The 15724-nt window shown below is 43.2% G+C and overlaps 1 protein-coding gene across 19 annotated transcripts in view; it reads right to left on the bottom strand.

Moving 5' to 3' along the window:
* EXD3 (exonuclease 3'-5' domain containing 3) overlaps positions 1–15724 on the bottom strand; it is a 300891-nt gene that overhangs the window by 179499 nt on the left and 105668 nt on the right. For 18 of the 19 annotated variants that reach the window (XM_064468665.1, XM_064468669.1, XM_064468675.1 and 15 more), the window contains 3 exons: positions 6597–6650; positions 5915–6054; positions 5002–5102 (listed from right to left, as the gene is read on the bottom strand). The exons of the other annotated variant lie outside the window; for it this stretch is intronic. In XM_064468665.1, coding sequence (XP_064324735.1) covers positions 5002–5102; positions 5915–6054; positions 6597–6650 — 295 coding nt within the window. The remainder of the gene's footprint in view (positions 1–5001; positions 5103–5914; positions 6055–6596; positions 6651–15724) is intronic. 19 annotated transcript variants of the gene reach the window in all.

Here is a 15724-nt window from a genome sequence, read left to right as displayed (position 1 = left end):
GGGCAGGAGGGTGACGCAGGTGGTACTGCAGAGTCTGCCAGATCTTCTCCCTGCAGTTTCATGACCATCTACACCTTATATTTGCAGAAGTCAAAGCACTTCAGGGCAAAGCAACTTACTCAAGGTCAAACACCTAGTTGAGTGAACAGGAGTCTGAACTTGGGTCTCCTGAGCCAAAACCAGTGTTCTGTTGGTCAGAACAAAAGACAACGTCCTAAGCTTTTCAGAATAGGAAATACCCTTGTACTCAGTGTTTGCACAATGGGGTTTTGGGATCATGACCGGGTTGTAGAGCACTAGTGGAATACAAATGGTATAATACTATGAAAGCACCTCTTTGGGCATGTGTTAATTCTTAACCTGGCAGTTGTACCACAACAATGCTCCATCTGAACTGTTTCACATCTGGGGCTGACTCCAGTCTGCTCTCAGCCACTAGCAGAGAGTTAATGGCTATTAGCAATGCAGAGGAAGTAAAAATGAAATCTATTTGTCACACAGAGTATGAAACCCACAATACACACTTATTTCACTCCTGTAGCGTCGGTAAGATGTGTCTGCTCGGGACATGGTGCAAAATGTCTTTTGGTGTGGTGCGTGGCTACCGCTCCCAGGTGATACGCAATGCCTCCTGAGCTGGGATGTGGACCCAATCCTCTCTTTAGCCTCTAAAGCCCTGAGAGCTTGACTTCCCTTCACAATGAGACTACTTCACCTTGTCCTGGCAGAACAGAAGGCCCCAGACAAAGAATACTTTGTCTGGGGACAAAGTAAAGGAGCCTTTTTTATATAGTCAGGGTACCTGAAATGCTAGAGGCTTTTACCCTGGTATTGCTACGGATTGCTGGCGAATCTGATGATAAGCAAGCTGTGCATTAGTCTCTCAGTGTATTATGAGATTAGTCCCTAAGTGTGAATTAGTGGAGGGTAGGGCCAGACTCAAGAACACCTCTTTTTGTTGTAGCCTCAAAGATGCATTAGTGTCTCTCATAAAGTGCTCTGTGCCGCTACAGCTCAGGGTCAGCGGGCCTCAGAAAGGAAGGTGAAACAGCAGAAGCCCCAGACCACCCCCAAACCCCTGAGCTACCTACTAGCTTTGCTGCCTGGAGCACTAGCTGACTGGAGGAAGAACAGAAAGCATAGCTCAAGGGTTTCGATCTATGCCTAAAGGAAAAAATGCTCTGGTGTGGTCTTTAGACCTGTGTCTGGATATGATCAATTCATGCTCAGGACTGCAAGGGTGGCACCAGCTTTTCCAACAAAAAGCTCAGAGCTGCCAGCCAGCTTCTCTTGGTCTAGAGAAGATCATATTCTACTGCCTGGACTTCAGTAGACAAAAATGTATCTGAAAAGGTAAGGGCCCCAGAGGGGACCCTGGCATGTTCAATCCCCTTCTCCTTCAGCACCTTGCCTCTGCACTTCGACCCCATGAATGGTCGGCTCCTCTCTTCTAATGTCTAATCCTAGGGGTTCTTCTCAGTCACAGTGCTATGCAGAGATGTGCTGGTATTTAACATTAGAGCTAAAAAACTCTGAAAGAAAATCACCACGGAAGGAGGGAGAAACAATCCTTGTAAAGCAAATGTAAAGGAAATCAATAACCTTCTGCTCTGTTTTAACGAGGAAAAGGTAAAAACATTCAAAATGTCTTCCTTCCAAAGGCGTCCCTGTAGAGTCATAGCAGTCATTCCTGTCTCTCCAATACAGCATCTTGTGAAAACACCTAGTGTAGTCTCCCACCAAGTCCCTGCGGGAGCTCTAGATGTGCTTGCAGCTCTCACAGACCTGATGAAGTCTGAGGACAGTTGTGACCCACCTGAGCAGAGGCACAGGCTGCTGAGCAGCCCTCGTCTGCCCTCTACTGCCCCAACACTAACGGAGTGATAACGCTTTATCTCGCAAATCAGTGCTGGGGCTTAAAAAGGAAGATTCACACCAAAATGAAATTAAAGGTTAAACCAAAACGGTAACCTGGTGGTCAAATGAAAAGTAACGTTTCTCTTAGTTTATGCTAAAAATCTTTTTAAAGACTATGGTAAAAACATGTTCATAGCATTCAAAACTTAAGGTGCTCAGCTAATTTATTACACTGCTATGGGACAATGACAACTGTTAACTGTGCATTCGGTTACCATCTCTTTTCTATCAACATCGCTATATATAAAGCAGATTTATTCTCATATAGGCACTAAGGCCCAACATATGAGGAGAGTTAGACTTTTCTGAGTGGTGTCATTTCTACCTCATACCCAATGAACTGTCAATAAAAAATGCCACTGAACTCTATGGTATACTGGGTGTGCAAAACCACAAGAGAAAATAGACTTCACTATTTCAAACCTAGGTAGGTTCTGTTCCCTCATCTCTGAGAACTGTTTTGACTGAAACTTGTATTTGTAAAGCTAAGTTGTCTTAGCCAGGGTCTCCAAAGAGTATTAAGTAATCAGCCTGTAAAAACTACAGGCTCGTTAAACCAGAGCACACTGACCCATGTGTGAGAAAAGACTCTATAAAGCTCAATTTCCTCAATCATGTGTCATTTCTTCCCAACTTCTTCCTTCCCCAATAAAGCTAATTAAATGGAATCCACACACAGTTTAATGGGACACCTTTGGGACATGGCAGAAAACCTTCCACTGACCATGCACTGTTTTGCGTGTTATCAGGAATACTGGAATACAGTTCAGAAAAAAAAAAGAGGTGGCCTAATCTAGGATGACGGCTTTTTTTTCCTCTGAGGTTCCAAATCTTTTTTACATTGGGCCACCTCCTATCTGGCTCTGAAATTTAAGACTGGCAGTTCCAAGGAGTGTTTCAAATCTGAACGGCTGATCAACACCTAAGTTTTGCTTAGCAGCCAGTGAAATTTATTGTGAGTGGATAAGAGTGAACTTGGGTAGTGAAATATGAAAGTAGATTTGGAACTGCAAGAACTGAGTCACATACAAGTTTGCCTTCTCATACCAAGAAACCCCGTCCTCCTCCAGCCTTTCTCACCAAAAGCCACTTCCCTCTTCTGCTGCTGCTCTCAGCCTCTTTCAGCGAGTAGGAGTCATGAGTGAAGAGGAGATAGAAAGCAGCAGAAGACTGCAGCATCGAACAAGCCCACAGTCAGGTTAGGTAACAAGAAGTGTGAGTTTTACCTCACTGCTAGCTTTTGGTGGAGCTGCTCAGAACAAGAGAAATGAGGGGGGTTTTTAACCTGTACGTTTTACCCAGCCTGCTTCCTTTTTGTACACTCTTTCCTCACAGTCAGATTTACTTCCACTAAAGAATGGAGAAAGAACACCCAGAAATTCAGACGAAGGGAGGGGAGAGAGGTGGGAAGAAAAGGAAAGCCATGTTATTCCAGCTGCCACCATTTCCCAACTCAGTTCAAGCAGGACCAGCACCCTGGCAGAAATTCCTCTGCAGGCATTCATCACCTTCCAAAGCATTTCAAATGAGACTAAGATGGCCACAGTTTAGCAAAATGTGAAGTCCTGCTCTGAATTACATGTAATATTACATAAAAAATAAGCACCTGCTTTCATACATGGAACTATGAGAGTCATCCAACACTGGTTTTAGCTGCCCCAAATCTGGCATCCTGTCTAAACCAGTAGCCCACATCCCCTCTCACATCAAGAGAGGTGGGCAGCCCACTCTAGCAAGTGACTTATCTGGCACAGACACTGCAGTTTGCATGGGATAAATCACCCTCTGGAAGCACAGGCAGGAATGGGATCTGTATGTACCTCAAGGAACCTCCTCACCAGTGAATGTGTTGTAGGGGACCAGCAAGATTTGGCCATTATTATTGGCAGCTACAACATCTGGGACATCCTGACTGGGCCGAGGCACGCTACCATCCCACAGAGAGCTCCTGAGATCAACAGCCCCCTGCTCTTTTCATCGGCTATTTAATTTCTCAGGATTTTGCATGTGAATAGTTACATCATTTCATCTCTACAGTTAGTATCATACCCTTGGTGGATCTTTCATAAGGAAAGGGGAACAACTGAATTCTCTTTACAGATCATAAAAGACAATACAGCCTACTGGATGACCAACCCTGTGAAGGAGGAAAAATTACCGAAGACTACTAAACTCCTGGGAAGGTTTTAGAATTTAAATAAACCACCCCACATATGTCTCAGCTTTCACATCAATGTGCTAAGTTTAATTATATTTACTTATCCTCCAAGGAGGGTTTGTAAGCATTATCTTATTAACTTTTGAACACCAGTCTGAAGATGTGAAGATTAATATGCAATATACTGTTGCTGCCAGGTGTAATAAGCTCACAATTTGTGGTTAGAAAACACTTTTCAGTCCAAGAAAAGAGAACTGCATATCTTGGGCTGATGATGGAAAGCTTTGCAGGGTAAAATCTAACGGTGCACCTAAAGGTGTCTGACACAAGGTCCCAAAGAGAAGAGAAAAAGATCAGCAGTCCCCACTAACAACCAACGCAAAACAAAGTAGATTTTATTAGATAACCAGCAGTGAAGCAGATCTATTCACTGATGTAAAACTTGTTACTTTTCTTGGAAGGCTGCAAGAGCCTTAAAATTCTCTACCACCATCCATAGTTTATGCAAGGAATACAAAGGGCTGTGAGGCTCCTGCTTCCCAAGGGTTATCTCTTCCAGCTGACGGACCCATAATTCAAGAAAACAGATCCTCAAATGAATAATGATTTGCCTCTTATGTGAGTGGAATGGAGTCATAACTCAAAGCTGACCATCATATGTTTATGTAGAGCCATTCTGAGGTCAAGATTTACTTCATATCATGGAAGAAGCAGTCTATTAGTCACAAGCACTTTATTCTTTGACAGCACAAAGTGGTAATTCCCATAACTTACCAGCTTTGTTCTTCAATATCGTTAATTAAATGCTGAAACTCCCCATGATAAATTACAGCAGAGATTCCTTGCTGAACATGGAAGAAGACAAATTGACTTCATCTGCTCTTTATTGCTGAGATAACTCCACAATATGTTGCAATATCACATACCTGGATCTACGTTAAATCGCTCTAGGAGCCTGAAGACCAGCTTGCTTAGCATTCTGCGGTTAAATTTATCTGGTTTGTACCTGGACAGGCCTTGATATTGTCTGTAAGCAAATAAACAAAATCAGAAACATCTGTGGAATTGCCTAACGTATGCTCTCCAAATAGTAGATATTCAACAGCAGAGGTATTAGGGTTTGCTAGGTGTTGGTAAGAACAGTTCCCTACCCTTCCTGAGCTACAGCAAAAAGCCAACAATAAAACCATACACATTTCCCAGTCAATGGCTGAAGCAAGCCCAGGCACTTATTTTAACGAAAGAGAAAGCGAGCAATTCCCTCTCATCTGTTTTCAGAACCAAGACTGCAACTATTGCACCTAAACTGTGAGTTTGACTTGCTGTTGGCTTTGTGACTGACAGGAGCTATTCTAGTGAGAGGTAATTTATAAATTAAAACACACAAGACTATTTCACGAGCACATGAAGGTTAACCACTTGCATCTCTTGTTTTTCTGCCACTTCATCACAGTATTATCTTCCTGCAAAACCTGTACAACCGATACTGAAACTCACCCTTGTCTGCAGCAAAGCACAAGAGTCGGATTGCTACAACCTCCAGGAGGAAACTTTGATATCGTTACACTGCTAAGATCTACTGCACAGGTTTCATTTTGTACTCCTCAATCCTGGCAGGAACTGAACATCTGTTAAAAGGAATGATACCTCTGTCTTCCAGGCTGAGGCATTTGAGAAGGCTCTGGCACAGACACCAGAATTTCCCCATTCTCAGCTGAAAAGTAAATATATTGCACTCCATTACGCTGAGAAACGATCTTAGATAGACAAGCAGAGAACGTACTGTCCTGTGACAGCACGTTGGCCCCAGCTGTTTAGAAAGTCAACAAGCATTTCTACCTTGTGATGTCTCTGATATTAAAACCAGGTTCACACCACGTGTCCAGGATCTGCAAGAGCTTGCTCTGGAGCTCGGGATATTCTCCCACATAATCTTCCACCAAGTTAGTTTTATCTTGGAGCAGTAGCGGTGTACACATCTAGGAGAAGAAATAACATTTAAAGCACTGTGCCCTCCCTCTGATCACCATGTTCTGCAACTGTGCGCTGCAGCACGCAGAAGGCACAGAAGAGGTCCATGACATCGCAGACTCAAACCTGGGAGTGGGGTGTCCCATCCCCTGCTGCTCAGACATGGTGAGCAAGTCACAAACCCCCTGCTTAATCAGCCAGTGCTGCCTAAAAGGGACGCAGCATTTTCAACATAAATATTAGCAAAGCTTCAAAATAGCAAAAGCACTGAACTCCATCATAGTGATAACCATTTGTCAAGAGCACAGCTAGAATTTTTTATTACAGGGCTGCAGCTAGAAAAACAGCCCCGTAAGCTGTAATGTGGTCTAACAAAATATGCTCTGCCACTTCCCTAGATGTGAAGGTACATCAGCAATGTGGCAGTTACTTCTTGGGAACAAAGAAAAGCCGCCAGCAAAGGCAGCACAACTTGGAGGGCCTTGATGGATCTCCTGCTTAACAAAAGGTGGATCTGATGACAGAGAAGGCTGCAGAGGAAATGACTCACCTTCTCCACATCTTGATCTGGCTGTAATTTTAGCTTAATACTCAGTATGGCTGCCTAGAAAATAAAAAAAAAGTTGCGTATTTAGGAGAACACCACCACAGTGGATAAATGGGTATTATTCCAAAGCGAAGTGTATATGCTATTATACAAATCTTTAATGTGTTAATTTTCTCTGTTGAATCTTCAAGTCCAAGTCATACAGACATTTGGGCTGCATACATTCCACTCGGAAACATACACGAACACTCCTGGCAGAGTTGCGTAGTCTGAGCAGCAGCGTACCCTGGAGCAAATATTAAAGATCAAGCTGTCTGGCAGAAAGAGAGAGAGAGAAAGTAAAGTGCTCGGACAAAATCAGCGAAGATGGATATTTTCTACAATGCAATTGTAAAAAACACCTGACCCACCACACCTTTCTGAGTTAACTTTAGCCACCTTGCTGTGCCTTTTAAATTTTGTAAAACGGTTGAATTTTGTTGAAAGCGACTCAAGATTTAAAAGACCCTGAAATCAAGAGATCTTAGTTTTATAATTTCTGTGTAGCTCCCCACCCCTGAAAGGGCTGAGGTTCCCCACAGTCAGAGAGAGGGTAAGAACTGTATTTTTCCCCTTTGTGGTATCTACAAATCTTTGATAAGCCAAGACCTGCCACGTTCACAAATTAACTCCAAATCATACCTTCTGCAGAGGAGGAACCTCTGCTATGGTGAACTGCAGTAACTCAGACTGCGAGAAGAACTGGTTCAGCCACTGTCTGTCCTGTCCCAGCTCGGTGATTACAGAAATGTATTAAGATCTAACTGTGCGCTGCTTGGGAGGCACATAACTAATTAGGATTTTAAGCAGTTAATAGTGTCTAATTTCTGTAGTGTGTGAGAATACTTGGATCTCAAAAACAGAATAAGCATATAATGGCTTTCTTTAATACAGTGTATTGTTCCAGTAAATAGAGTAATAAGAGCAAGGAGCCTCTAGCGCATTGATGTGTTAGTACTGACGTAATTGTGACCCAGGTAACAAGGATGTTTTACATGAAGTGTCCTTCTAATTACTTTGCAAAGTTGGGCTGTATTTTCCAAAATGGTTGTAAACAGTGTTTGAAAACACAACATCTCTGACCCTACTGCAGCGTGCACGCAACGCTAAGCAACAGCAGGACAGGGTACGGAATCACCTGAGTTCACAAATGCCTATTTATTAAGATGATGATAAAACCAGTTTGTTAGGCCTTAGAGGAAAACCTCTTATCTTCAACAGGTTTCTCTGCTATCTGTGATTGATTTTGCTTTCAGAGAAAGATCATTAATATGATGGATTTGTTTGTCAAAATAGTTGCATTTTAGAACTTGTTATTTGTTAGAATATGTAAACAAACATAATACAGTAAAAAATGTGCATTCCTCCCAAGCAAACACAAACCCCATCATTACACTTCACCTACGCGAAACCTTTGTAGAAAAATGTAACTAGAAAAATAACTGAAGTGTGGGTGGGAGCACACCCTGAAACACATATTTTATGATCTCTCCTAGCATTCATAGGATACCTCAACCTAACTCATGGCTGGAAGCACATGTTCTGCAAACCCAGCCAAGCAACACTGACAAAACCCAACAGCTCATCTGAGCATTGCTCACAGCAAAAGCTGTGGATTGCTTTACCTTCCGGGAAATTCATGCGTGTACTTCGTCCGCCGCATCAAAGACTGAGTGTACAGAAGCAGACAAGAAACACACACTATGTAAGTCCAATTGTTCAATCTTAACTGTCCAGAAAGAACGGAGATACCCTGTTATCAGTGGGAAAACATTTTTTTCTGTTTGCTCTGTTTTGGGTTTGGTTTTTGGAGGTTCTGGGGTTTTGGGGGGTTTGTTTGCCTGTTTGCCTTTTCCACACAAAATGAACACCGCGTCACTGACAGTCCAGGCTTCACCCCAAAATGAGACATCAACAGAAGAGCTTTAAGTGGCCAAAGCAGGAACTAACATTAATGCAGTGACTGTATGACACAAATCAGATACTGAAAAGCACAATATAATTTCTCAGCCCAGCTAAATCTTCAACCAAATCTCCCTCTTACTCCAGACTTTGTAACTATTTCACCTGTTTAGAGGCTAATGTGCTACTCTGCTCCACGCGCACCAAGTACCTTTTCTCTCAAATTATCAGATTAGCATCACAACGTTCAAGCTGAGTAATTATCCCCAATTTGTATACAAGTTGAAGGTTGCTACTTCTGTTTTGGACCCAAAGAAGGGTTTTGGGTGTCCAAAGCTTTGGCAGCTGGTTTTATTTTCCTCATGGTTATCTGCTTCCTGAATTTTAAAAAAAGGACTTGTAACTCTCAAAATCTCATTTCACCATTTGATCTCATGAGTACCTTTTATTAAACAAGTAATCCATTAGTTTTAACATGCAAGCATACAATGGATTCCCTAATAGCTTAATAGCTTTTTAATGTTCACGTGCAGGTTCAGATTAGCCTAATTGCAGAACTGTTATCAAAATGGCATGGGTTTATCTCCATCTCTATTAACCATACAGGTGACTTAATCAGATGAACATGTGCTGTATCAGGTTAGGTTTTCCTCTTCTACGGGATGTATATTCTACCCTGTACCAAAGGGTGTAGAGCAACGAATATTCATTTAGAACAAAGCATGGAGAGACATCGCCTCCCAGCCTCAGCTGCGGCAGACCCAGCTCACGCCACCACCACTGCTGCAGGTCAGGGGAACTTCAAGCAACTTGCACAAGCTGGTTTTGAACATCTTTTTAACATCACCCAGCTAAAGTAGGTGACGGAGCAGTCAGACAAATCGTGCTGCTGGCAGAAACTTCTCGCAGTGGGGATCACTGTCAGCAATGGGGCAGCAGCCTTGTCCACGCACAAAGCTAAACGTGGAAGCAGGCGCCTGACCTGGGTCCTTAGGAACACCCAGGCCGGATCGCAGGGTGCAGTTACATGGGCTGGCTGGCTGAACAGCAAGGACAACTGAGATAAAATCAGCATGTTTACAATAGGAATAATAAGAGAAGAGATATGAGTAACTGCAATAAAGATGAAAGTGTTTGGCAGCTGTGTCTGTGGTCTCAACTCAGAGCTATTTTAAGATTTTGTTTTGTTATTAACATGTTTTGAATTGTTTCACTCCACAAACAAGTTTTGTGTCAAACTACCCTATTTTTAACAGTCTGTTTATAGATGATAAAATCTCCAGAAAAGCAACACTTCATTTGCAGACTCAGTTTGTAGTTAGAAAACAAACACTTTAATTAGGCAGACAGAATGCTGTAACTGAAATGGGGAGAACCCCCCTCTGCACCCAAGAAACACGCATTTCCCATATGCAGTCTGTGTTCCTATATCCAAGCTGTGCTGGAAGACTAGCCAGGGTAGCTGGAAGGTAGCCACCATGTTAATCCAACTGCAGGTCCTCAGACTCGGTTTGGATCAGCAGGCCAACAAAAATCCTAAGCAGCAGAAACCTCTCTCACTTCACCAGCTGATCAATAAGAGCAAAAAACCTAGCTACGAGGCAGGAAGATGGAAAAGCTCTGGTGAACGCTAACATATTGTCAGCTTATCAGGGTCTACTCACCCTCCCTGGAGAGGTGATACAAATAGCCTTTTCACAAAAATACATTTCAATACACTGAGAGTTTCTAACATGTAATCCAATAACAGCAAAGAATTAGCACTATTAACATTATTGCCACACATAAGAGTGTTTAAACTATACTAGAACCCTCCTGCCGCAGATGACAGAAATATGGGAAAGGCTGGTCCCTCTCTTGCCGTGCCTCCCCCAGGTGTATACAGGACAAGGACGTGATGAAGCCACTGCTTAGTTCAAGAGAAAAGGTGATGACGACCCGTTGCCTGATTCAAATGCCATCAAAGTTCATGAGTCTTTTCATTGTCCTCAGGGATCTTTGGGTCATTCTTTGATTTAATTATGGTCAAAGCAAAAATCACATTTGGACATTTAGTAATAATTTTGTTTCCCAAAGATAAACACCTAAAACTGTAGCAAAGGAGGGTTGGATGAAGATAGGGAAGAATCCAAGGCTGGACAATACTACATTAAATTATATCTAAATATGACATTAAATGATATCTAAAATGTGTGTAGCTACGTTTACCATAGGATGGGGGAAGTTACCCAAACTTGACGCATTCAGGCCAAGCCACAAGCACCAGACCACTCCTCTAGTCATGCAATTGCAAAAACAAGAGTATGGGAAAATGGGGAGTGTTTTGAAGTGAACACACAAGCCCAGAGCACCCTGCACCAATACCTGATCCTCTCTACTTGTGTTGAATGCCGTTGGCTCTGTCTCATCTAAAAATGACTATTCTTTCCATATACAGTATGAAGTGCAGGAAGCCACACAAGATCTTATCTGCAAGGGCATGTGCACTTGGGTGGTGTCTACACTGACAATTTAGGCAATTTTCCCACGGTGGGGTTAGCATCAGAGGAATAACCTTTTGCTAGTAACACCGCTTGGAGTGATGTTGGAGGACAGACACAAATGGTTTCTGATGACTCCTGCATTACTTAGCTCTGCTGCAAGCAAGTTGGGACAACACAAAGGTAAATATGCCTGTGCCTGACTTAGTGTAGTATTTCTGAACCAAGGCTGAAGGAATTTCTGAAAACCCATAGAACAGACCAAACAATAGAATGATATTTTGCAGAGGAGGATCCAACGTCAGCTCTAAGAAAATCACAGTGATCAGAGCCCGGATACATAATAATGGTAGAAATAATTGAGTAAAGGGCACACCACGTATTAATCATTGGGAACATCTGTTTTGTGTTTTGGAATCACTCATTTCAAACTTGTGGCTAATCAGCTTTGCTCCAACTCTCAGAGTGCATCACTGCATAGTGTATGACATCAGGTTAGATGTTTAATTACTTCCTGCTTAAAGAGCACACAATATACACAGCTGTCTTCAGGAAGATCTTCAGAAACGAAAAAAATCATGAGATTTCCCAGGTCCACTTTCAAGACGGCACGAACATACTTTATAAGGAGTGAGACCATCAAAATGAAGTAGTGACAGGTTACTCATACCTAAAGAATTTGAGGTAGAGGGAGAGAAGTAAAAGTCAGGGTTGGAATATGCATGCGCACAGGTGAAGGGAAGTGGGAACTGAAACAAACACTGCTGTGCTTTGTCTTCCTCGCGTCACTCAAAGCGGTTTTAAACCTGGCTTAACTGGTCAGTGCATCCTCACAAATGTGTGATCCTCTAGAGCACTGCCGCAGTTTCCTGTGAGCACAGGCCACCCACCTTCACCAGATCCTCCAGACCCAGACTCTCTGTACGGCTACTCTGCTACACATTCACACCTTTTCTGCAAGAGCCCACCTGCTTGATGAGACCCCAGAAATGCTGGCAGTAGGAGCAGAATACTATCATCTGAATTATTATTTCCCAGCAACAATTTCCCAGCTCCTTCCCAACCGCTTCACCAGACAGACATCCGTAGCAGAGGTGGCTCCAGAAGACACAGGGTTTGGGAGCAGGCAGCAGAGCGGCCCATGGCTGGCTACCTCTGTTCTGCAGTGGCAAGAATCCAGCAGGCAACGTGCCATTGAAACTGTCCTTTAGCAGTAGATATAAGTTAACAGGAAAAAAGGGTTGAGACTGACACCATCAACTTTACATGAGATACATCCCCTGCAACATTCTCCTCGGTTTTCCTATTATTTTTAATTTAAAAGAAACAAGGGAAATCAAATGCACGCACTTCAAAATACAGTAAGAACTGAACAAGCCTTTGTAATTAAGGTGGCGAATGGGGGAGAGAACCAATATCAGAGATATTTTCACTGTCCTGAGAACAGCTCAGAAAAGAAGAACCAGAGTGAAGAAATCCAAAATCTGAATATCCATTAATGTGGTCAATCAATCTTAACACTGAGCTGTATTGACAGATTTGAAAAAATACACCATGTGTACTCAAGCACCATGTATGAAGTAGGACTACAAACAGAGGGGTGGGGGCAGTGAGGAGCGGCTGCGTGGTGTTTAGTTGCCGACTGAGGCTGAACCACAACAGTGTTCAAAACATCACTACACTGAAAACTGAAGGTCGTGTTGGTGACTGAACTATGCATTTCCACACCTTAGCATATCCTTTAAGTTTAACTCTCTGGTCAACCATCCTTTCTACTGAATTAATAAATTACTTCTGTATTTGTATTTGTATTCTGTATTTGTATTGCTGACAAAAACTTTGAATTCTGTGTCTACAAAGCTTCTTCTCTGGGTACTCCAAGTTGTTCTACGACAAATTTTAACAACTGAATTTTAATAGATAATTCACATTATCTTAATTGAAAGAGCAAACATTGACTGAATTTAACGTATAGAATCAACCCTCTTTATTTGTAGAAATTATCATTTTTTGTAGAAAAGATATACTCTGCTTCTGAAAACAGAGAAATCTGGATGGACAACCAAAAAAAAACCTGTTAAAAATCAAATACTCCCTGTCCCACTTAGTCCAATATTTTTGTTTAAGAACCAAACTGACGAAGGGGAGAAAAATGCTGCTAGCCACTGATGCAGAGAAGTGGGAGTGGGAGCTCTCTCAGGCCCAAGAATATTTCTGGTTGTCAGAGGCTAAAAAGATTATTTATTGTTTCCTTCCTAAACCCAGCTCCACTGCCACCTGTTCAGAATTTACTATAAAGCTGTTAAACAAGACGAGCACTTTGATGCTGACTGTGAAAACAAGTTTCACTGTATCTGACCCGAGCAGCACTCACTACTGATCCAGAAGCAAAGGAATTTGATTTTTTTCTTTAAGCACAGCTATCTTTTTACCTTTATAAGCTGTTTAAAAAAATGTAAATAAAATAACTCAGTGGACAATAGAGGGCATTCATCCCACAGAAAGACAGCCGCCACCCTTAGACATGAAATATCGCAGCACATTAAGTCATGAGACCCCGCTAATCAAAGCTGACAGGGCCCTGAATGTGATTTCTGCTGAGACTTAGCGATATCATGGGGCACTGAAGCATGCACAGCCTGCCAGACTGCCCCTGTTCATGTGACAATGGCTTTTATTCCCGAAAGGGGCCTGCGAGTGACAAGAGTCCCCTTTGTCTTTAGGCTCCCGCATTCGCAGTGCAAGAGAGGTTCATTCAACCAGCCCCAGACACTCTTTGAAAGGCTGAAGTGTAACATAAGATGACCATGAAACACTAGCTTGCCTTCTGCCTACCCCTCATTCTTCTCGAGCACAGCCTGGCCTATTCAGGGCCTCTCACAGCCCCGCTCGCACTGCATTACCCCTGGTCTGCTGAATCCCCGCATTGTCCCGGCCCCACCAGCAGCCATCGCCCTTCCCACAAAGCCTCCGCCACAGCCCGACCAGGCTCCGCGGCCTGGGACAGCCATGGCCTGCGGCGTCGGAGGGCTTCTGAGAGGGGGACAAGGCTGCCACGTTTCACCCGAAGCTTCCTGAGCGGGAATGTTAAACCCTTGTGCCGCCTCACACCGCGTGGGCCGCGAGGAGCAGACGCGGAGCCCCTCGCGCAGCTCCGGAGCGCCCTGCGCAGCCCCACGCTGCTATACTCCTCCAGCAGCTGCAAACTCCAGTCGCGAGAGAATGGATTAAAACAGGCCAGGCGCCTCAAAAACCCACTTCTATGTCCCTGCCTTTTCCTTTAACTTTCTATCAGCCTAGTTTTCTGCATCATGGGAGCACTAGTGCCATCCACTGGCCAGCACTCCCCACCCGTGCCTCCTCACCACAGCTACTATTTTATGCTGCTAAATCAGAATAAAGTTACCTCCACCTGCGCCATCTTCCACCGAACCCACCACCACCTGTACAGAGCCGGGAACGTTCCTGCTGCCCCCACGACGCCTCACCCTCCCAGGCAGCACTCCCAGCAGCTCGCTGAAACCCCTCCGCTGCTCTGATTCACAAACTGCTTCAGCCTTTGACCGGCTCTGCTAAAACAAGGTATACAGGGAGGGCCAGATGTGCTTCAGAAACGAATAACTGTCACGGCTGTCCCCAGGGATCTCTGGGATCTCGTTTTCTGAAGAGATCTTTCGCAAATCCTCTGTGAGGGAAAGGAGCCTTAGCTCTTGGGGCAGAGCTGGGGACCTCCATGGTTCACACACCACGGTAGGAAATACATCAAAACAGGCAAAGGGAATAACATGCTCTAGAATAAATGCCTGGTGTCTTGCTGTAAATACAGCAAGAAAATAAATGATGACAGCAAGGATTTATAAGGGTTTCTGTCCTTTCAGGTGAGAGACAAAAAAGCCAAAAATCCTACATGTGAATCTGCTTTACTGCCCCATTTGAAAGACAGGGAAGAGCAAGACAAACTGATGCACTATAGCGCACTGCAAGTGCTCAGAGCCGTAGTTCCAGGTTTTTTGGGGGTTGGTTGCTGTTAACTTAGGTATGATCGGTCCCCAAGGGCGGTAAAAGGTTTCCTGTTATTCTAGAAGATAATTCTATTCATCCTTCTGGCAACAAAATAAAATGAGGAGAAAGTTATGGCTGAGGGTAAGCAACAGTTGAGGTTTCCTGTTCTTCACATTGGGAATGACTAGTAAATGAGCTTTTCTGTGGAAGAAAGAACAGAAAAACAATTCCACCAAAAAATGTAGAGCTTTCCAAAACCAGATCTAGAAAGGAACACAATTCTAATGATAACAATAAATATCTTCGGAGCCATGAACTTAAAAATCACACTTTAATATAGTCAAGTACTATGTTTCTGTTAGGATTTTCAAATGCTCATGTTCAAAAACTTATTGAGCAAGTTTCAAGCAGCTACCTGTGAACTTCTAATCAAATATGAAACATCCTTGTTTCAGTATTCAACGAAGTCAGCAGGAATGGAATTCCACACCTCACTTGGGAATTCAGCTTTACTGAAGAGTAGTATTTTTAAAATGCTATTTAACTTTTTTTCTTTTGCTAAACAAGATCAAGCTGTTCTACACCATCGAAGTGAACCATCCTCCTCTGAGAAAAACAAAGCTATGCTTTTTGCCTTTAAAAAAAAAAAAAGCATTAACAGTATTGTAGTTTGCTCATGAGAACACCTGCAAGGCTACCGAGACATCA

The sequence above is a fragment of the Phalacrocorax carbo genome, chromosome 18 (assembly GCF_963921805.1).
Source record: "Phalacrocorax carbo chromosome 18, bPhaCar2.1, whole genome shotgun sequence".
Classification (NCBI taxonomy): Eukaryota; Metazoa; Chordata; class Aves; order Suliformes; family Phalacrocoracidae; genus Phalacrocorax; species Phalacrocorax carbo.
The sequence above is the reverse complement of the archived record's forward strand: the minus strand, read 5'-3'. Positions and strand labels throughout refer to the sequence as shown.